Consider the following 17,745-nt stretch of genomic DNA (forward strand, 5'->3'; position numbering starts at 1 on the left):
AAAAATGACAAAAACAAGACAAAATGACAGAAACGTCATCAGCGGGTTCTGCTAACATGTTATTCCATTTATAATAATTATTTAAAATATTATGTTGATTAAAAACTGTTCCCACAATTACAGAGACATGAATGAAAAAATAAAACCAATAAAAGTAGATTTAAATTAGATTCTGTTTCATTAGAGGTTCAGTTTGCTCATCAAGGGGGTGGACAAGAGAAAAATGTTCGTCCTTCCTACTAGTCTGGTCTTTAAACAAGAAAACTAGGGATGTCAAATTATCGCATTAATTGCAATTAATTACAGTCATATTTAACATGCTATGTTTTTAAATTGTGTTAATCTAATTTTTAATCTCTAACTTTACTCTTACTGTATGCCAGTTGCCTTTTTATAAAATCCGTTTTTATGTGTTGGCTTACTTGTGCTTGAATTGTTGGGGGTGGAAAACAATGGTCAGTCACATCCTGAAGTGGACACTGATTGACTGTCATTGTGTTTGGGCTTGTTTAGCATAAACTGATAGGCTCCCATTGAAGTTGGGAGGGCCAGGTGAGGAGCGGAGAGGAGACGTGAAAATGGAGGAGGATGTGAGAGTTGTTGGTCCCATGAAGTAGCTCAAGCTTAGCCTACCACATCAACGCAAAGCACCCAGTCGTGAGTGCAGCCACAGCTAATGTTAGCAACGAAGACGTTAGGGGTTTAGCGAGCCACAGCAAAGCTCTTCGCCAAACTAAACTTGAGGAGAACACCCTGCGTATGAACAAATCTGCGACAGACAGGCTGATGAATGTTCTTGCCAAGGGGATAGTGATGAACTGCAGGCCGATAAACATATAGGGGCTTTCGACCGGGGTGGAGCCCGTTCGGAGTCGGAGCCAGTGCCCGACTTGGCGCCGGTTTTTTGTCTTTCCACCACCGGAGCTGTGGCTCCGGGCTCCAAAAACTGGGGCTGTTTCGGGCACCAACTCGTTGCTGGGCCAGACTTGGCCAGAGTTGAGAGCCGAGCATGTCACGGGCAGGGGGCGGGGTGACATCTAAAAACATCTAAAAAGATAAACATAGATATGATCATCAACTTATTGCACGTATTTAACCGCTAAGTAATCAATGCAAGCGTAGTCGAAGCTAAGTAGCTAAGCTAACGCTAGCACGTTTACTGTTAAGTATCCAAACGTCTTTGATAATTACCTTTCTTCTCAAACGTGATCGCCGGGCATTGGAACGGCCGATGGGTAACCCCTAACAGAAGGTTTTGCTGTTCAGCGATGGCAAGGCACACTAGCAAAGCCTTGAACACCACTCCAATGAAGTCCTCCATTGTTGTTGTGTAGGTTTCCGTACGGCGCGAACGCTGTTGAACGGCTACGTACGCAGTGACGTACACATGTTTTGTGGTGGCGCAATGACGCAGCTCCAACTTTGCTCCTTCCGAATGGAAACACAAACCCGTTCTGGGGCGGCACGAGATTTGAACCAAAAAAGCACTGGCTCTCAACTTTGAACCAACCTAGCACCTGGTGCTCTTTGGTCGAAAGCCCCTAATAGTGGAAGTCGAGGGGTTAACAGAGGTGTTGCAAACTGCGTCCAATGACCCATCATACAAGCCACTGTGCAGGACTACAGTGACGAACAAAATCAGCAAGATGTACGACGGCGAAAAGAAAAACAAACTTCAGATGTTGTTGGAGGATTCGCCCAGCTATGTTGCAATAACCAGAGATCACTGGACCTCAGCTGGCAACCACAGCTATTTGGGGGTGACCGGACACTTTATTGATGGTGAGTGGAACCTCAACTCATTTGCACTGACTGTCATGAAAACAGAAACCAGGCACTTTGCTGATAAATGCGCCGAACAGTTTCTCAAAGTGGCAAATGACTGGGGAATTGAAAACAAGATATCCACCATCGGTACAGAGCGCAGCACACGTGCTGGCTGCTATGAGAGCTCTTCCATACGAGCACATCGTCTGCAATGCTTATGTAAGCAGGTGTTGTAGCGCGCATGCGCCTTCCCTGTTTGTTTTTTTTTTAGTTCCCACGCTCTGGGGGGTTGTCATTCAAAAGGCCAGACCGGTTACTGCCTCTGTTCGCCTAACAATAAACGGCGGTCTGCCGTCTTTCTCCAAGGAATATTCAGTCTCTGCATCTTTCTCACCACGCTACACTCACATTCTCCAGAGGACCATCATGATCTGCCTCGTTAGCAGCGGGTTTTCCGGTGTACGAGCAAAGTGCCGCAAGATTGTTGGCCATTTTAAACAAAGTCCTGCGAGTACCACAGAACTTAACCAGCAACAAGTAACACTTGGAAAAAAGAGCGAGCAACTTATACAGGATGTACCGACCAGGTGGAATTCAACTCTCGCAATGGTCTCACGTCTCCTACGCAACCGAGAAGCTGTCCAGGCTACGTTGGACCAACAGAACAACCACAGATTGGTTATTCCAACCGAAGCTGAGTGGGGCAAACTGCAGAGGCTGGAGGTCCTGCTTGAACCATGCAGGTAAGCAAATAAATAAACACCTGTCCATTTTAGTGAAATAAACTATTGTTACATGTGTAATACAAAAAATAATGAACATTAGGTAGATACTTTTAAGGACAATTAAATTGGAAATCAGTTACACTTTAAATATCCAGCTAAGTTTATTTTGCAAACCTATCCACCTGTGCAGGTATGTGACTGAGCTGCTGGGTGGTGAGGCCTACGTCTCTTGCTCTGTAGTGCTGCCTGCTGGGGTCTGACTCTGACTCAGAAGAAGATGGAATGGAGTCTGGAGAGCTGCTGTGCTACAGAGCAGAGCCCAGCATCAGTACTGATGACTGTCCCCTGCAGTGGTGATATGCTAACTCAGGAGCCTATGAACAGCTGTCAGCCCTAGCACACAAGTACCTGGCCTCCCCGGCAACCTCCGTACCTTGTGAGAGACTGTTTAGCCTCGCAGGCCACATAGTGCAAAAAAAAGGGCAGTCTTGCTCCCAGAAAATGTGACCAAGCTGGTCTGTCTCAGCAACTGGCTGAAGAGGAAATAAGGGGCATGAGGTCAGCATGGCTGCTATGTCCTCTGTAGCCTACTAGAAATGACTGCTTGTTATTTCAGCACTTTATTTTGTGATGATGAACAATGTTATTTTGATGTGCTAACTTACAGCACTGTGATTGGCGGGTCTTGTTTTAGTTATTTTATATTATCTGAAACAGAAGAAACGCAGCAAGTTCTGTGTTCAATACTTGTATTCCTCAGAAAAGTCTCCTCTTCTGTTTTTTGGTGTTAACTTACAGCACTTATGGACCTGATGTTTTATTTTATTTTCTAATTATTTAGAGATTGACAAAAGAACACAGCAATATTCCCTCTGGTGGTCGAAACTAAAGGTTTCAGGCAGCATTTGGGACTAGTCTCAAATACATAAATGGTTAGAAATGCGTTTGTTCAAGTCTGTTGAAAACAATAAATTACTTTATAAAGCCACTTTTTTGCTATATATCAATAATTTGATCTGCCACAATAATGTAATGAATTTAAATGGAAATACCTCAATTTGAGGGCTTTTCTCAGCAATTTTTAGGTGAGATTTAAAAAAGAGATTAATTAGATTAATTTAATAATAAATTTTTAAAATCTCTTGACAGCACTAAAGGAAACATGAAGGGATGATCTCCAGTCTCTGGATATTCTCTAATTTGTCGTTCCCAAAGTACGATCTGAACCGGACCAGAAAGCATTTGGGTTTTCGGCAGCGAACGCTTGGAATAAATGACAAACAAACAGATTTTGGTTGTGTTTCTCTTACAGAGCAGCTCCTCGGGGGTGAAGCCCATTATGGCCATGGAGTCCATCGTTTGGGTGAAGTTCTCCGAGTCGCTCTGACCAGGAACCGGGATGGAACCGCCGCTGAGGAACCGATACTCATCTGCAGTACCGAGGAGCAGGTCGGCTGGATGAGGAAACAAAGAGATTTAGGTTGGAAAGTCGTGAAAATGATGCAGGATTTACAGTATTTAATGAAGGGAAGACGAGCTGGCGGGTCGTTTCCAGAAAACTCTGGAAGAAACTGGTCACCTGAGCAAATATCTCTGAAGAGGTAACCGTTACACTCAAAAACAAGACACAAAACGACAAAAACAAGACACAAAACAACAAAAACGAGACACAAAACAACAAAAACGAGACACAAAACAAAGACAAGGCAAAACCACAAAAACAAGGCACAAAACAACAAAAACAAGGCACAAAATTACAAAAACAAGACAGATGACAAAAATAAGACACAAAATGAGAAAAATAAGGCATAAAACGACAAAACAAGGCACAAAACAACAAAAACTAGACACAAAACGACAAAAACATGAGACATAAAAACAATAATATTCTGGTAATCAGCAGTGCTGTTAATGTCCACCAGGTGGCGGTCTGATCATGTTTTATTTTTAATCATTACTGGAGTAAAATCGGCTCATCTTTTCTGATGTTTCTTCTCTCACCTCTGGTTTCATCCGTGGCTCCACACAGCAGCTGGTAGAAGATGTGGAAGGTCCTCTCGTCTTTGGCCTGACGTGTAGCTCGAGACTTTTCCAGGAGGTCTGGATTCATGCAGTCAAGGAAACTATCACTAATATAACTGAAATTATGCTTTAATTCTGGTTTATTTCCAGTAACTATGGCTTTTTAGACCAGTTTTTTATTATGAGAATATGTTAGTGTGCACGCAAATTTTAATTTATCAACATTTTATCACAAAAAATACTTAAATCCTACTTTAATCCTGGAATATTTCTAGTAATTTAGAAATATTCCATCTAGTAATGTTCGTCTAACTCCCCAGATTTTATATGCAAGAAGAATGATGGATCTATCTGATCTGGTTTCACATCCACAGGCAATCAAACATCAATATGCAATCGTAGCGCTGCTGAACTAGCTGAGTTTAGGTAAAGCTAATAATTTTTTGTTATATTACCTTGCTGTAGCACTAGCTAACAAACTAGCTAGTTTTAGGTTAAGCTAATGTTTCCTCTATTAGCTTGCTGTAGCACTAGCAAACAAACTAGCTGAATTTGGGTAAAGCTGATGTTTCCTCTATTAGCTTGCTGTAGCACTAGCTAACAAACCAGCTGTGTTTAGGTAAAGCTAATGTTTTTTCTATTAGCTTGCTGTAGCTCTAGCAAAACAACTAGCACATTTAATAGAAAGCTAATAATGTTTTGCTATATTACCTTGCTGTAGCACTAGCTAACAAACTAGCTGCTTTTACATTAAGCTAACAGTGTGCTACGTTGGGCTCTACAGGGTTAAAGGATACAGGTTTCAATGTTGGCACCAACGATGTATCCGGCCACGTCAAAGTTTATACGGATGAATTTACCCTGAAAAAGAACCAGTTCTAGTTAATTTCTGGTTTAACTGATCAGAGAGCTTTCAAAAAACATGAATCTGGTCTCACAAATCTGGACGAGTTGTCGTTCTTGACGGTCTTGGCATTGCCGAAGGCCTCCAGGATGGGATTGGCCTGAAGCAGCTGGCGCTCCAGTTCACCCTGAAGACACACAGCAGATTTCAGATCAGCTTCATCATCATCATCATCATCATCATCATCATCATCATCATCATCATCATCATCATCACCACCATCACCATCATCACCATCACCATCATCATCCCTCAGGTCCTCTCTGACTGCAGCAGATCAGCCGTTATGTAAAACTCAACCCTCATGACTCATCCGTGAAAAGCAAATGACACAAACTGAAGCGTTTTAGCTCCAAACACATCATCCGACCCTCGAACAGATGATTCTCAATGCAAGATCATAAAAATTTATCAGTTAGATAATCATTGCATATATTTATTATTTTAAATTTCTCATACATTTTTAACCCTCTGAACCTCAAAACCTGCCACCAGGTATGAAAGGTGTGTGTTCTTTATTCAAAAATGACAAAATTTATACCTTTCATTTGCCAAAAAAAAAATAAAATCAGAAAAAATTCACTCATCACACATCAATATGCAATCATAGTGCCCGCTAAACTAGCTGATGTTATATTAAGCTAGCAATGTTTCCCCTATTAGCTGGCTGTAGCACTAGCTAAGAAACTAGCTGATTTTATGTTAAGCTAATAATTTTGCTATATTAGCTTGCAGTAGCTCTAGCAACAAAAAAAGCTCATTTAATGGAAAGCTAATAATGCTTTGCTATATTTGCGGGCTATAGCACTAGCTAAAAAACTAGCTGATTTTAGGTGACACTAATAATGTTTCCTCTACTAGCTTGCTGTAACAGCTAGCTAGTTTTAGGTTAAGCTAACAATGTTCTATTAGCTTGCTGTAGCACTAGCTAACAAACTAGCTAATTTAATGAATGCTAGTATGCGTTTGTCATATTAGCTGGCTGTAGCACTAGCTAACAAACTAGCGAGTTTCAGGTTAAGCTAACAATGTTCTCTCTATTAGCTTGCTGCAGCACTAGCTAACAAACTAGCTAATTTAATTGAATGCTAGTATGCTTTTGCCATATTAGCTGGCTGTAGCACTAGCTAACAAACTAGCTGATTTTACGTTAAGCTAATAATTTTGCTATATTAGCTTCCTGCAGCTCTAGCAAAAAAACTAGCTAATTTAATGGAAAGCTAATAATGTTTCGCAATATTAGGCTGTAACAGTAGTTAAAAATGAGCTGACTTTGTGCTAAGGTAATAATGTTTTCCTATATTACCTTACTGTACCACAAGCTAAAGAACTAGCTGACTTCAGGTTAAGCTAACAATGCTTTTGCTGATTGTGGGTTAAGCTAATAATGTTTTACAGTATTTGCTTCCTGTACCACAAGCTAACAAACTAGCTAGTTTTGGGTTAAGCTAATAATGTTGCCTCTATTAGCTTGCTGTAGCACTAGCTAACAAACTAGCTGCTTTTACGTTAGGCTAACAATGCTTTCTTTATTAACTTGCTGTAGCACTAGCTAACAAACTAGCTGATTTTACGTCAGGCTAACAATGCTTCCTTTATTAGCTTGCTGTAGCACTAGCTAACAAACTAGCTGATTTTACATTAAGCTAATAATTTTGCTATATTAGCTTCCTTTAGCTCTAGTAAAAAAACTTGTTAATTTAATGGAAAGCTAATAATGTTTTATAATATTAGCAGGCTGTAGCACTAGCTTAAAAAACTAGCTGACTTTATGCTAAGCTAATAATGTTTTCCTATATTACCTTACTGTACCATGAGCTAAAAAACTAGCTGACTTCAGGTTAAGCTAACAATGCTTTTGCTGATTGTGGGTTAAGCAAATAATGTTTTACAGTATTTGCTTCCTATACCATAAGCTAACAAACCAGCTAGTTTTATGTTAGGCTAACAATGCTTCCTTTATTAGCTTACTGCGGCACTAGCTAACAAACTAGCTGATTTTATGTTACTTTTGTGCAATAAATAAAACAAATGAAACTTTTTTTTATGATTTCTGAACATTTTTGAGCTCTGATATTATCCGTGGTCTTGCTGTTTGAATTGAGGCTCAGAGAGTTAAAGGTAAACTAACAACACTTGGTTGAGAATCACCATCACTGAGCGAAGCTGGAAGCTGCCTGTCGGCTGACTCTAGCTGCAATGCATGACTGCGGCCGTCGCATTGCAGCAGCAGCGGCAGCAGACGAGCATCTAATTCCAGGCGAGTCACTACTGAAGCCAGACACTCAGAGCAGGAGGCGAATGTGACGCAACACAAAGCAAACAATGTGCCGGAGACACACCCACACCTGCACACACCTGTCCATGTCGTCATTCAAACCACGACTCTACAAACACCTGAGGCCACTACGCTTCACAGAGAATCTAGAAACCAAACCTGACATCTAAAGAACACGACAAACCAGAACGTTTGACAGAAAACACGCGATTCTGTTTGAGAAATAAAACCCGCTTTTATTTCAATCTGATGAACGACAACATGTGAGGAACTATTAGAGATAAAAACCTGAAAGAATCTGGAATATTGGACAGTAGATCAATAATCTCTGATTATGGAGGAGATGAAATATGAAAAACAGATTTCATGTCATTTTAGAACCTGAGTCCTTGTGGACGAGTTCGGAGTCATTTAAGGTCCATTTTGTGCCGTTTTATTCACTAATTTAGTGTCATTTTGGACACTGTTTCAGTAATTAAGGACAGTTTTTGAGTAATTTTAAACAATTTATACCTAATGTTAGATTATTTGGGTCATTTTGGTCCATTTTAAGTCACTTTAGATATTTTTTGATCTAATTTTGGACACTTTATTAGTCACTGTATAGCATTTTTAATCCACTTTTGGACGATTTACCGGATTTTGGAGAAATTTTGAGTAGTTGTGGAAAATTTTATCCAATTTTATTAATTACATTTCAGTCACTGTGAACAATTTATATTTAATTTTAGATACACTGAGACATTTTGGATGATTTTTAGGTAGATTACGTAAAAACAAGGAAGAAGTGAAGTTTGTAGAGCATCCAGAGCAGCTCAAAAAATGGATGTTTTTAGTTGAGCTTTCTTAACTGACTGAGCAGATATGACAAAAACTAAAATATTGGTAGACAGTCTGATTAAAGCAGGACAGAATTTTGGAGTTTTTAAATAATTTCAGGCTTTTATTTATGATTTAATAACCCCACAGTGGGCTAATCTGCATGGCGACGTCAGCAAAAAGGATAGTAGAAGAAGAAAAGTAAACCAAAAATACACACAAGTTTAAAATATTCAAATACTGCCAGATGTAGACATTATTGTAAATTGTATTCCACAGATTCTTTAGACCAGGGGTGTCCAACATGAGGCCCGTGGGCCAAAAGCGGCCCTCCAGAGGGTCCAATCCGGCCCTCAAAGTGTAAAAATTTCAGAGAAGACATTAACTGCAGATTGTAAATTAGTAAAACTATAAATTTAAAATCATTTCTAGACCATGACAAGTTGTTTTGATCATAAAGTAAAATGCTAGATTGTTCATTGTTCTTTTGTTGTTTTCTGTCTCATTTTTGTGAAGTTTTGTCTTGTTTGTGTTGTTTTTTTTTCTTTTTTTTAGTCTATTTGTCATCTTGTTTTTTATCTCTCACTTGTGTTGTCTATTTTTTTGTTGTTTTGTTTCTCACTTTTGTCATTTTGTTTCTCATATTTGTCATTTTTTCTCTTGTTGTTTTCTTTCTTTGCCTCGCTTGTGTCATTTGTCTCATTTTTTGTCAACTTTTTTGCCAAATTTTTTGTTTTGTTTCGTGTTGTTTGTCTAATTTTTTGTAATTTTGTGTCTAGTTTTTGTCATTTTTTGTCCCGTTTTTGTTGTTTTTTTGTCTGACTTTTGTCGTTTGTCTCATGTTTTCATCATTTTGTTTGTCCTTGTTGTCGTTTTGTGTTTCCTTTTTGTCTCGCTTGTGTTTTTTGTATATCTTTTTGTCATTTTGTTTCTCGCTTTTGTAATTTTTGTCTCATTTTTATCGTCTCATTTTTTGTCACTGTAACTTTCTTGTCTAATTTTTTGTCTCTTTTTTGTTTCGTGTCGTTTGTCTTGTCATTTTGTTTCTCGCTGTTGTCACTTTGTGTCTCATTTTTATCATATTTTGTCTTGTTGTTTTTTATCATTTTGTTTCTCACTTTTGTCGTTTTGTGTTTCCTTTTTTTCTCGTTTGTTTTTTGTCTTATTTTTGTCATTTTGTGTCTCATTTTTGTAATATTTTGTCTTGTTTTTGTTTTTGTCCTGATTTTTGTGGTTTTGATCCTCCAGTAAATCCTCTATGGTTCAGTTCCAGGTGACTAAATGTTGTGCTCCTTTGTCGACACTCTGTGATCTGGAAGTTGTAATGTGGAAATGATAAACTGAGGCTGAATGTTGATGAAATTTAACTTGTTTTTCTTCAGAAATGTCAGGTTGTTCATGATGTTTAGTAAAAAGATAATTCCTTAAATGTGAACATTATGAACCATTAGGAGTTGTGGTTATTTACAGGTTATTATGCTGTGGTTTTACTGGTTTTACTGGAGATCAGACTGGACTGGATGTGGAACCTGGACTAAGATGACTCTGACTCCCCTGCTTTAAAGAGTAGATATAGAGAAGTATTAATGTTACACAGTAGAATATTTCCTGAGATGTTGTCGTCCAAACATCTTCCACGTCTCCCCACCACTGAACCCAAAGTTTCTGAAGACCATCATACTCACATATTGTAAACTCTGCAGAATTGCGGACAGAAATGAGTTGAATAGGTGGTGAACATATGGATGGATGAGACAAAAAAGGACAAATAAGACAACAATCACAACAACAACAACAAACGAAAGTGTACACACAAATAAAGTGTACAGTTCCAGGGTCTGACCGTTAATGAGGTTCATTTAGTCGTTAAAGCAGGAAATAGGACAGGAAGTAAAGGACGGACGGATGGACTCACCCTGCTGGCCAGAGAGCTGCCTCTGGTTAGAGACCGACAACCGTCCATCTGAACAAAACGGCAGAGAAAGGAAGGGAAAGGCGGCAGAGGAACGAAGGCAGCAGGGAAAGAAGGTCAGAAATGATGCTGAGATCAAGAAGAAAAAGAGGAAAAACTGACAGAAAGAGCACAAGAACATAAAATCCACCCTCTAAAACAGGAATTACACTTGAAACATGACAGAAGATGTGTTTTTATCACTTAAAACCGCTTAAATAATGGAAATGTGTGAAAATATCTAACATTTTTTAAAGGAGTAGATGCTAAATTAGGGCTGAATAGGTAACTGAGCCATACTATTAGCAAAATGCTAATCCAGCAATTAAAATTCTAAAGTTAGTATGACTCAGAGTTTAAACTGCTTTATCGATTATTTTTCAAATTCTATTAATATATTGCCTTTCTGCAGCATTAGCTAACAAACTAGCTGATATTAGGTTAAGGTAATAATGGTTTGCTATATTACCTTTGTGCAGCATAAGCTAACAAATGAGCTGACTTCAGTTTAAGATACTAATGTTTTACTAGATTTGTTTACTTGAGTACTAGCTAACAAACTAGCTAATTTTATGTTCAGCTAATCATTTTGCTATATGAGCAGGCTGTAGCACTAGCTAACAAACTAGCTGAGACTAGGTTTAGCTACTAATTTTGCTATATTAGGTTGCTGTAGCACTAGCTAATAAACTAGCTGATTTTACGTTAAGCTAATAATTTAGCCATATCAGCTTGCTATAGCTCTAAGTAGCAAACTAGCTGATTCTAGGTTAAGCTAATAATGTTTTTTATATTAGCTTGCTGTAGCACTAGCTAACAAATTAGCTGACTACAGGTTAAGATACTAATGTTTTACTAGATTTTTTTACTTGAGTACTAGCTAACAAACTGATTCTAGGTTAAGTTAATAATGTTTTTATATTAGCTTGCTGTAGCTCTAGTAAATACACTAGCTAATTCTATGGAAGGCTAATGATGCTTTTGCCATATTAGCTTCCTGTAACATTTTTTACAAAATTACTATATGGTAGAATAGGGTTCAATAAGTAACTGAGCAATGCAATTAGCAAAATGCTATTCCAGTAATTAAGATTCTAAAGCTAATCTGACTCAGAGTTTAAACTGTGTTTCCGATTATTTTACAAATTCATGTCACACTTTTGCTGGATGTTCTGAAGCCCTGTCACATGTTTGAATCTATTTCTTCTATTTCACTGTTATTTAACCAGGAAAAACTGGCAGCAGCATAAATTATCAGGTTACAGATATATAACAGTTTACGTAAGGTTAAATAAAAATTAATTAATCACTGTGCCATCAAATACAATCATCATACAGGGTTAAAGTGAATCAGAGATAATATATACATTTGTCTGCCTGCTATTACACAGCAAATACTAAACAGAAGCTCATCAGATCAGTTGGAAAAGATCAGATATTTTTCTCAGATTGTTCAGCCCTATTGGTTGCTACAACCCCAATAAAGAGAAGATAAACTAACGTATGCGTATTCCACTTGTAAAAACAGTAATTTAACCTGACAGAAAACAGGAGAGGCCAGTTTAAAGCAGCTGTTCTTTCAGTGTTAAACTGCATTGTTAGCTTAACCTAAAATTAGCTAGTTTGTTAGCTAGTACAACGGCCAGCTAATATAACATAACATTATTAGCTTAACCTGAAACTAGCTGGTTTGTTAGCGAGTGCTGCAGAAAGCAAATATCATATAACATTATTAGCTTAACATACAGTCAGCTAGTTTTTTAGCTAGAGCTACATCAAGGTAATATAACAAAAGATTTGCTTCGTGTAAAATCAGCTAGCTGCTACTATAGCAATGTAATATAGCAAGACCTCATTAGCTTAACTTAAAATTAGCTAGTTTGGTAGCTAGTACTACAGCCAGCTAGTATAGCAAAGCATTATTAGCTTGACCTAAAATCAGCTATTTTGTTAGCTATTTTGCTAGCTCACTAACATAACCTACAGTCAGCAAAAGTATTGTTAGCTTAACCAGCTAGCTTGTTAGCTAGTGGTACAGTAAGGTAATATATGAAAACATTATTAGCTTAACATAACGTTAGCTAGTTTGTTAGCTAGAGCTACATCAAGCTAATATAACAAAACTATTAGCTTCACATAAAATCAGCTAGTTTGCTAGCTAGTGCTACAGCCAGCTAATATAGCAAAACATTCTTAGCTTAACCTAAAATCAGCTAGTTTGTTAGCTAGTGCTACAGTGACCTAATATGGAAAAACAGTATGAGTTTAACCTAAAATCAAGTACTTTGTAACGTAATGCTAAAGCAAGTTATCATAGCACAACATTATTAGCTTAATTAAAATCAAGTAGCCTGTTAGCAAGTGTTTCAGCAAGCTAGTAACATTATCAGCTTAACCTAAAATCAGCTAGTTTGTTAGCTAATGCTACAACAGGTTATAAAAGCACAATGTGATTAGCTTAACTAAAATAACCTAGTTTGTTAGTGAGTGCTTCAGCACGCTAATAATAAAAAACATTATTAGCTTAACATAATATCAGCTAGTTTGTTAGCTAGTGATGCAGCAAGCTAATATGGCATGGTCTTATTAGCTTAACCTAAAGGCAGCTAGTTGGGCTTTTAGAGGGATAATGATACGTTTCTTTACTGCAGGTTTACTGTCATGAAATCAGAAATTTAGCATTAGCAAAGTCAGAATTTTGACATTTTCACGTTACAGAATAAACCAATAAAATAACAGAATATTTCTTTAAAGCTCCTAGAAAGTCCTCCATCTCCTTATATGTTGTTTTATTTTGGTAACACACCTGTACAGGTTCCTTGTTCCTGCCCAGAGTTCCGCTCTTATGGGACGAAGCAACGTGAGCCAGATACTGGATGACCTTCTTCGTGTTTTCTGTTTTTCCAGCTCCAGATTCTCCTCTGTAAAATCAGAGCAACATGAAACTACTAAATATCACAATAAATACCACAATAACACAATAAATACCACAATAACACAGTAAATACCACAATAACACAATAAATACCACAGTAACACAATAAATACCACAATAACACAGTAAACACCACAATAACACAGTAAATACCACAGTAACACAATAAATACCACAATAACACAATACCACAATAACACAATAAATACCACAATAACACAGTAAATACCACAATAACACAATAAATACCACAATAACACAGTAAATACCACAATAACACAATAAATACCACAGTAACACAATAAATACCACAATAACACAGTAAATACCACAATACCACAGTAAATACCACAGTAACACAATAAATACCACAATAACACAATACCACAATAACACAATAAATACCACAATAACACAGTAAATACCACAATAACACAGTAAATACCACAATAACACAATAAATATCACAGTAACACAATAAATACCACAATAACACAATACCACAATAACACAATAAATACCACAATAACACACTAAATACCACAATAACACAGTAAATACCACAATAACAGTAAATACCACCCTGCACTGTGAACATGTGGCCTTTATTATCAACAGTATCTATAATTTTGAGCTCTTGTGATGCGTTCAGGGTCTTGGGTCTAAACAGAAGCAGGTGTAGAGGAAACAGCGCTGTTGCTTTTGGAGGATAATGAAGGAGAACGGATTAAAAATAGGAGCCGAGGAAGATCTAAAAGCAGCAGATGCCACAAAAACACAAATTTAAGAGGAAACTCCAACATTGGACAATGACAGGAAGAGTTGAGCAGGAAGTCGAGTTGACAGGAAGGCAGGCAGACGAATCACAACACAGGATTTAATGCTAGATTTTGAATATTGGCTGACAACAATATTTCCTCATTTATTTATTGTTAGCTAGTGCTGCAGCAAGCTAATACAGCTAATATACTGAGGGAAGAATCCCAACATGGACAATAATAATTTTCAAAATGTTAGCTTTGCTATTGTTAGATTTCTGATAAGTTATGTTCACTATCATCCAATACATTAGTATAAAAGCTAACTAGGAGTTAAATATATATATTAGAAGTAGCTAATTAGCTGATTTTACATTAAGCTAATGATATTATGTTGTATTAACTTGCTGTAGCTCTAGCTAACAAATTAGCAGATTTTAGGTAAATAATGTTTTGCTGTATTAGCTTGCTTTAGCATTTGCTAACAAACTAGTTTACCTTCGGTAAGATAATAATGTTATCCTGTATTATTTTGCTTAAGCACAAACTAGCTAATTTCAGGCTAAGCTAATAATGCTTTTGCCATATTAGCTTGCTGAAGCACTAGGTAACAAAGTAGCTGAGTCTAGGTTAAGCTAATAATGTTTTGCCACACTAGATTGCTGAAGCGCTAACTTACCAATTAGCTGATTTTAGGGTAAGCTAACAATCTTTTGCTATATTAGCTTTCTGCAGCACTAGCTAATAAACTAGCTAATTTTAGGTTAAGCTAACAATGCTTCTGCTAATTTTAGGAAAAGCTAAAAATGTTGTGCTGTATTACGTTGCTGTAGCACTCGCTAACAAACTAACTGGCTTTAGGTTAAACTAATAATGTTTTGCTGTATTACCTTGTAGTACGAGCTAACAAACTAGCTGATTCTAAGTTAAGCGAATATTATTGCTGCATCAGAATGCCGTTGCTTTAGCTAATAAACTAGCTCATTTTTGGTTAAGTATGAAGCACAATATTTGGATTGTTCCACGTTTTGCTGAATATTTGAATATGTGCATTCTCCAGTATTTATTTACTTACGTGCAGAGAATCGACTGATCTTCTCGATCTGCGGAAGAGAAAAACATCACAAGTTCAGCCGTGAAAAAACTTTTCAGGTGTCAGAATAAAACTTAACATGGTTCAGTTGTTGCTTTTTGGAGATTCATTTTGTTGTTTTTTTTAATCTTAAGAAAGAGTTGGAATCTAAAAACGACTGTCCAGTCTTGGTTTCAGTAAAAGTTAACAGCTTTTGGACAGTTTTTGAATAATGTTGGGCGTTTTTTGTGTTGTTTTGGACAATTTTAATAGATTTTTGACAAATTTGGACTCATTTTCTACTGTTTATATCTAATTTAAGACAAATTTTGATTTACATTGGACAATTATTGAGTAAATGTTTTGCGTAAATTTGGACGACAGACATAGATAAATAGAAATTGATTTTTGACCATTTTTCAGTCATTTCAGACAGTTTCTATCTAATTTAAGACAAATTGGATAATTTGTGAGTGATTTAAACTGTTTACAGCTAATTGTAGATGAACTGGTTTACTCTGGACCGTTACTGAGTACATTTATTGTCTAATTCTGGACTATTTTGCAGCTTTAGACAGACAGACATGTCGTTTGTTGTCTGTAGGAGGCGGCTGGGTGCTGCTGAACCTCCGCCCACTGACGGCTGTTTTAGTCGACTGATGTTTAAATCTGTGCTGAGTCACTCGACTGGTCCTTCAGGCTGTCACACCACAGAGACGCCACTTTGTTTGCTGCTGTTTGGCCTCAGATTCCCACGTCGGGGAGAATCCGTACTGGTTCTACTGGTTCCTGAACACACCTGTGCTCTCAGGTAGACTCCCCGAGGCTCAGCTGTTGCTCAACTGCTCCGAAACCTTTAAACCGTCGCCGGGAATCCTCCGCTCTAATCTGCGGCGCCCGCTAATGTCCAGAAACACGTCTGATAAGGACCAACCACACCTTTAGACATCTGTAAACACCTTTAGACACCTTTAGACGGCTGTCAGGGAGCAAAGAACACAGGTGGGCCGATAGGAGGCGGGGTCAGAGGGCTCAGGTGGGCCGATAGGAGGCGGGGTCAGAGGGCTCAGGTGGTCCCTACCTTGCAGCATGCTGCGGTACGCCGCCTCTGATATGGCGTAGATGTGAGGAGGCATCTCGTGGCGCTTCTTGCCGCGGTACATCTCCACGATGGACTCGGTGTAAATGGGCAGGTTCTTGTAGGGATTCACCACCACGCAGAACAAACCCGAATACGTCTGAAAAACACAGATGTCCTTTCATTTAGAATATCAAACATCAACTCCAACCGTTTCTGTAATCTGATTTAATGTTTTTCACATTTAAAAGTCTCTTTAGAGACACTAGAACCTGCCCAAGATCGATTAAATATGTGAAAAATATATATAATATATATATATATAATAATAATTTTTCAGTTTTTATGATTTTTCTCTTTTTAAATTCATTTTTGTAAAATACAGTTTTAAAAAGAGCTCCCTTTGTGATTTCTATGTTTTTATTTTCATAAATTTTTGCAAAATAATTATTTTTCTGTTTTTGTGATTTCAATTTCTTTAATTTTTGTAACATAATTTTTATTTTTCATAATATTCATTTTTTAAAATGATTTCTTTGCAATTTCTGTCTGTTTTTACTTTCACTGCTTATTAATTTTTTTAAATAATTATTTTTCATTTTTTTGTGATTTTTGTCTGTTTTTATTTTCATTTTTTTTAAATGTTTTTATAAAATAAATATTTTTTGGTTTGTTTATGTGATTTCCACCTTTCAATAATTTAAATTTTTTTTTTATTGTTTTTTGTGATTTATCTATATGTCTGTATAGTTTCTCATTCATCCAGGTCATGGTTATCCAAAGTTGTTTAAATCAATCCAACTGGACTTTAAGTTTTCTTAAAGTCCAGTTGGATTGATTTAAACAACTTTGGATGATTTATCTATGTTTTTATTTTCATTAAGTTTTGTAAAATTAAAAATATTTTTTCTGTTTTTGTGATTTGTGTCTTTTTTGTATTTATGTTTAAAATAAATACAGATTTTTAAAAAAGTTTAGTGATTTTTACCTATGCTTTTATTTTTATTTTTTATTAATGTTTGTAAAATAATTTTTTTTATGTTTTTGCAATTTTGGTCTCTTTTTTAAAATAAATTTTTGTAAAATAATTTTGTAAAGTAATATGCAATAGCAGTTTAAAAAAGGATATAGTAATAGGTAAAAAAAAAAAACTAAAAGATATAAATAATTGCAGCATCTAATATTTTATTAAATTCTGTCAATAGCATAGGGGAATCAGTATTTGTTGTTAAGATATATGGCATATCTAAAACAGAATGATTGTCATGAGAAAACCAAGTACTGGAAAAGATTATAGGTAGATCAAGAGTGAAGTCAGTAACAAGTCACACATCTGCATAGAATTACTGAGATCGCCGATGTTACTTGTGGACTGATCATTTGTCTTCTTGCATGCCATTTGTTGAGTACTATGTGTCAGTCTGAAGCACCACTCC

The 17,745-nt window shown here is 36.8% G+C and overlaps 1 protein-coding gene across 9 annotated transcripts in view; it reads right to left on the reverse strand.

Moving 5' to 3' along the window:
- The window catches only part of myh14 (myosin, heavy chain 14, non-muscle), a 55,024-nt gene extending 38,533 nt beyond the window's left edge, over positions 1 to 16,491 (reverse strand). For 3 of the 9 annotated variants that reach the window (XM_055013532.1, XM_055013529.1, XM_055013527.1), the window contains exons 1-9: positions 16,313 to 16,491; positions 15,235 to 15,262; positions 13,273 to 13,387; positions 10,431 to 10,478; positions 10,201 to 10,212; positions 5,453 to 5,545; positions 5,312 to 5,375; positions 4,494 to 4,592; positions 3,803 to 3,946 (exon numbers count right to left, since the gene is read on the reverse strand). In XM_055013532.1, coding sequence (XP_054869507.1) covers positions 3,803 to 3,946; positions 4,494 to 4,592; positions 5,312 to 5,375; positions 5,453 to 5,545; positions 10,201 to 10,212; positions 10,431 to 10,478; positions 13,273 to 13,387; positions 15,235 to 15,262; positions 16,313 to 16,394 — 685 coding nt within the window. In that variant the 5' untranslated portion in view covers positions 16,395 to 16,491. Of the gene's footprint in view, positions 1 to 3,802; positions 3,947 to 4,493; positions 4,593 to 5,311; positions 5,376 to 5,452; positions 5,546 to 10,200; positions 10,213 to 10,430; positions 10,557 to 13,272; positions 13,388 to 15,234; positions 15,263 to 16,312 lie in introns of those variants that run through there. The other 6 variants (XM_055013530.1, XM_055013528.1, XM_055013531.1 and 3 more) reach the window with 6 other exon arrangements.
- Positions 16,492 to 17,745: the final 1,254 nt, after the last annotated feature.

The sequence above is a fragment of the Amphiprion ocellaris genome, chromosome 9 (genome assembly GCF_022539595.1).
Source record: "Amphiprion ocellaris isolate individual 3 ecotype Okinawa chromosome 9, ASM2253959v1, whole genome shotgun sequence".
NCBI lineage: Eukaryota > Metazoa > Chordata > Actinopteri > Pomacentridae > Amphiprion > Amphiprion ocellaris.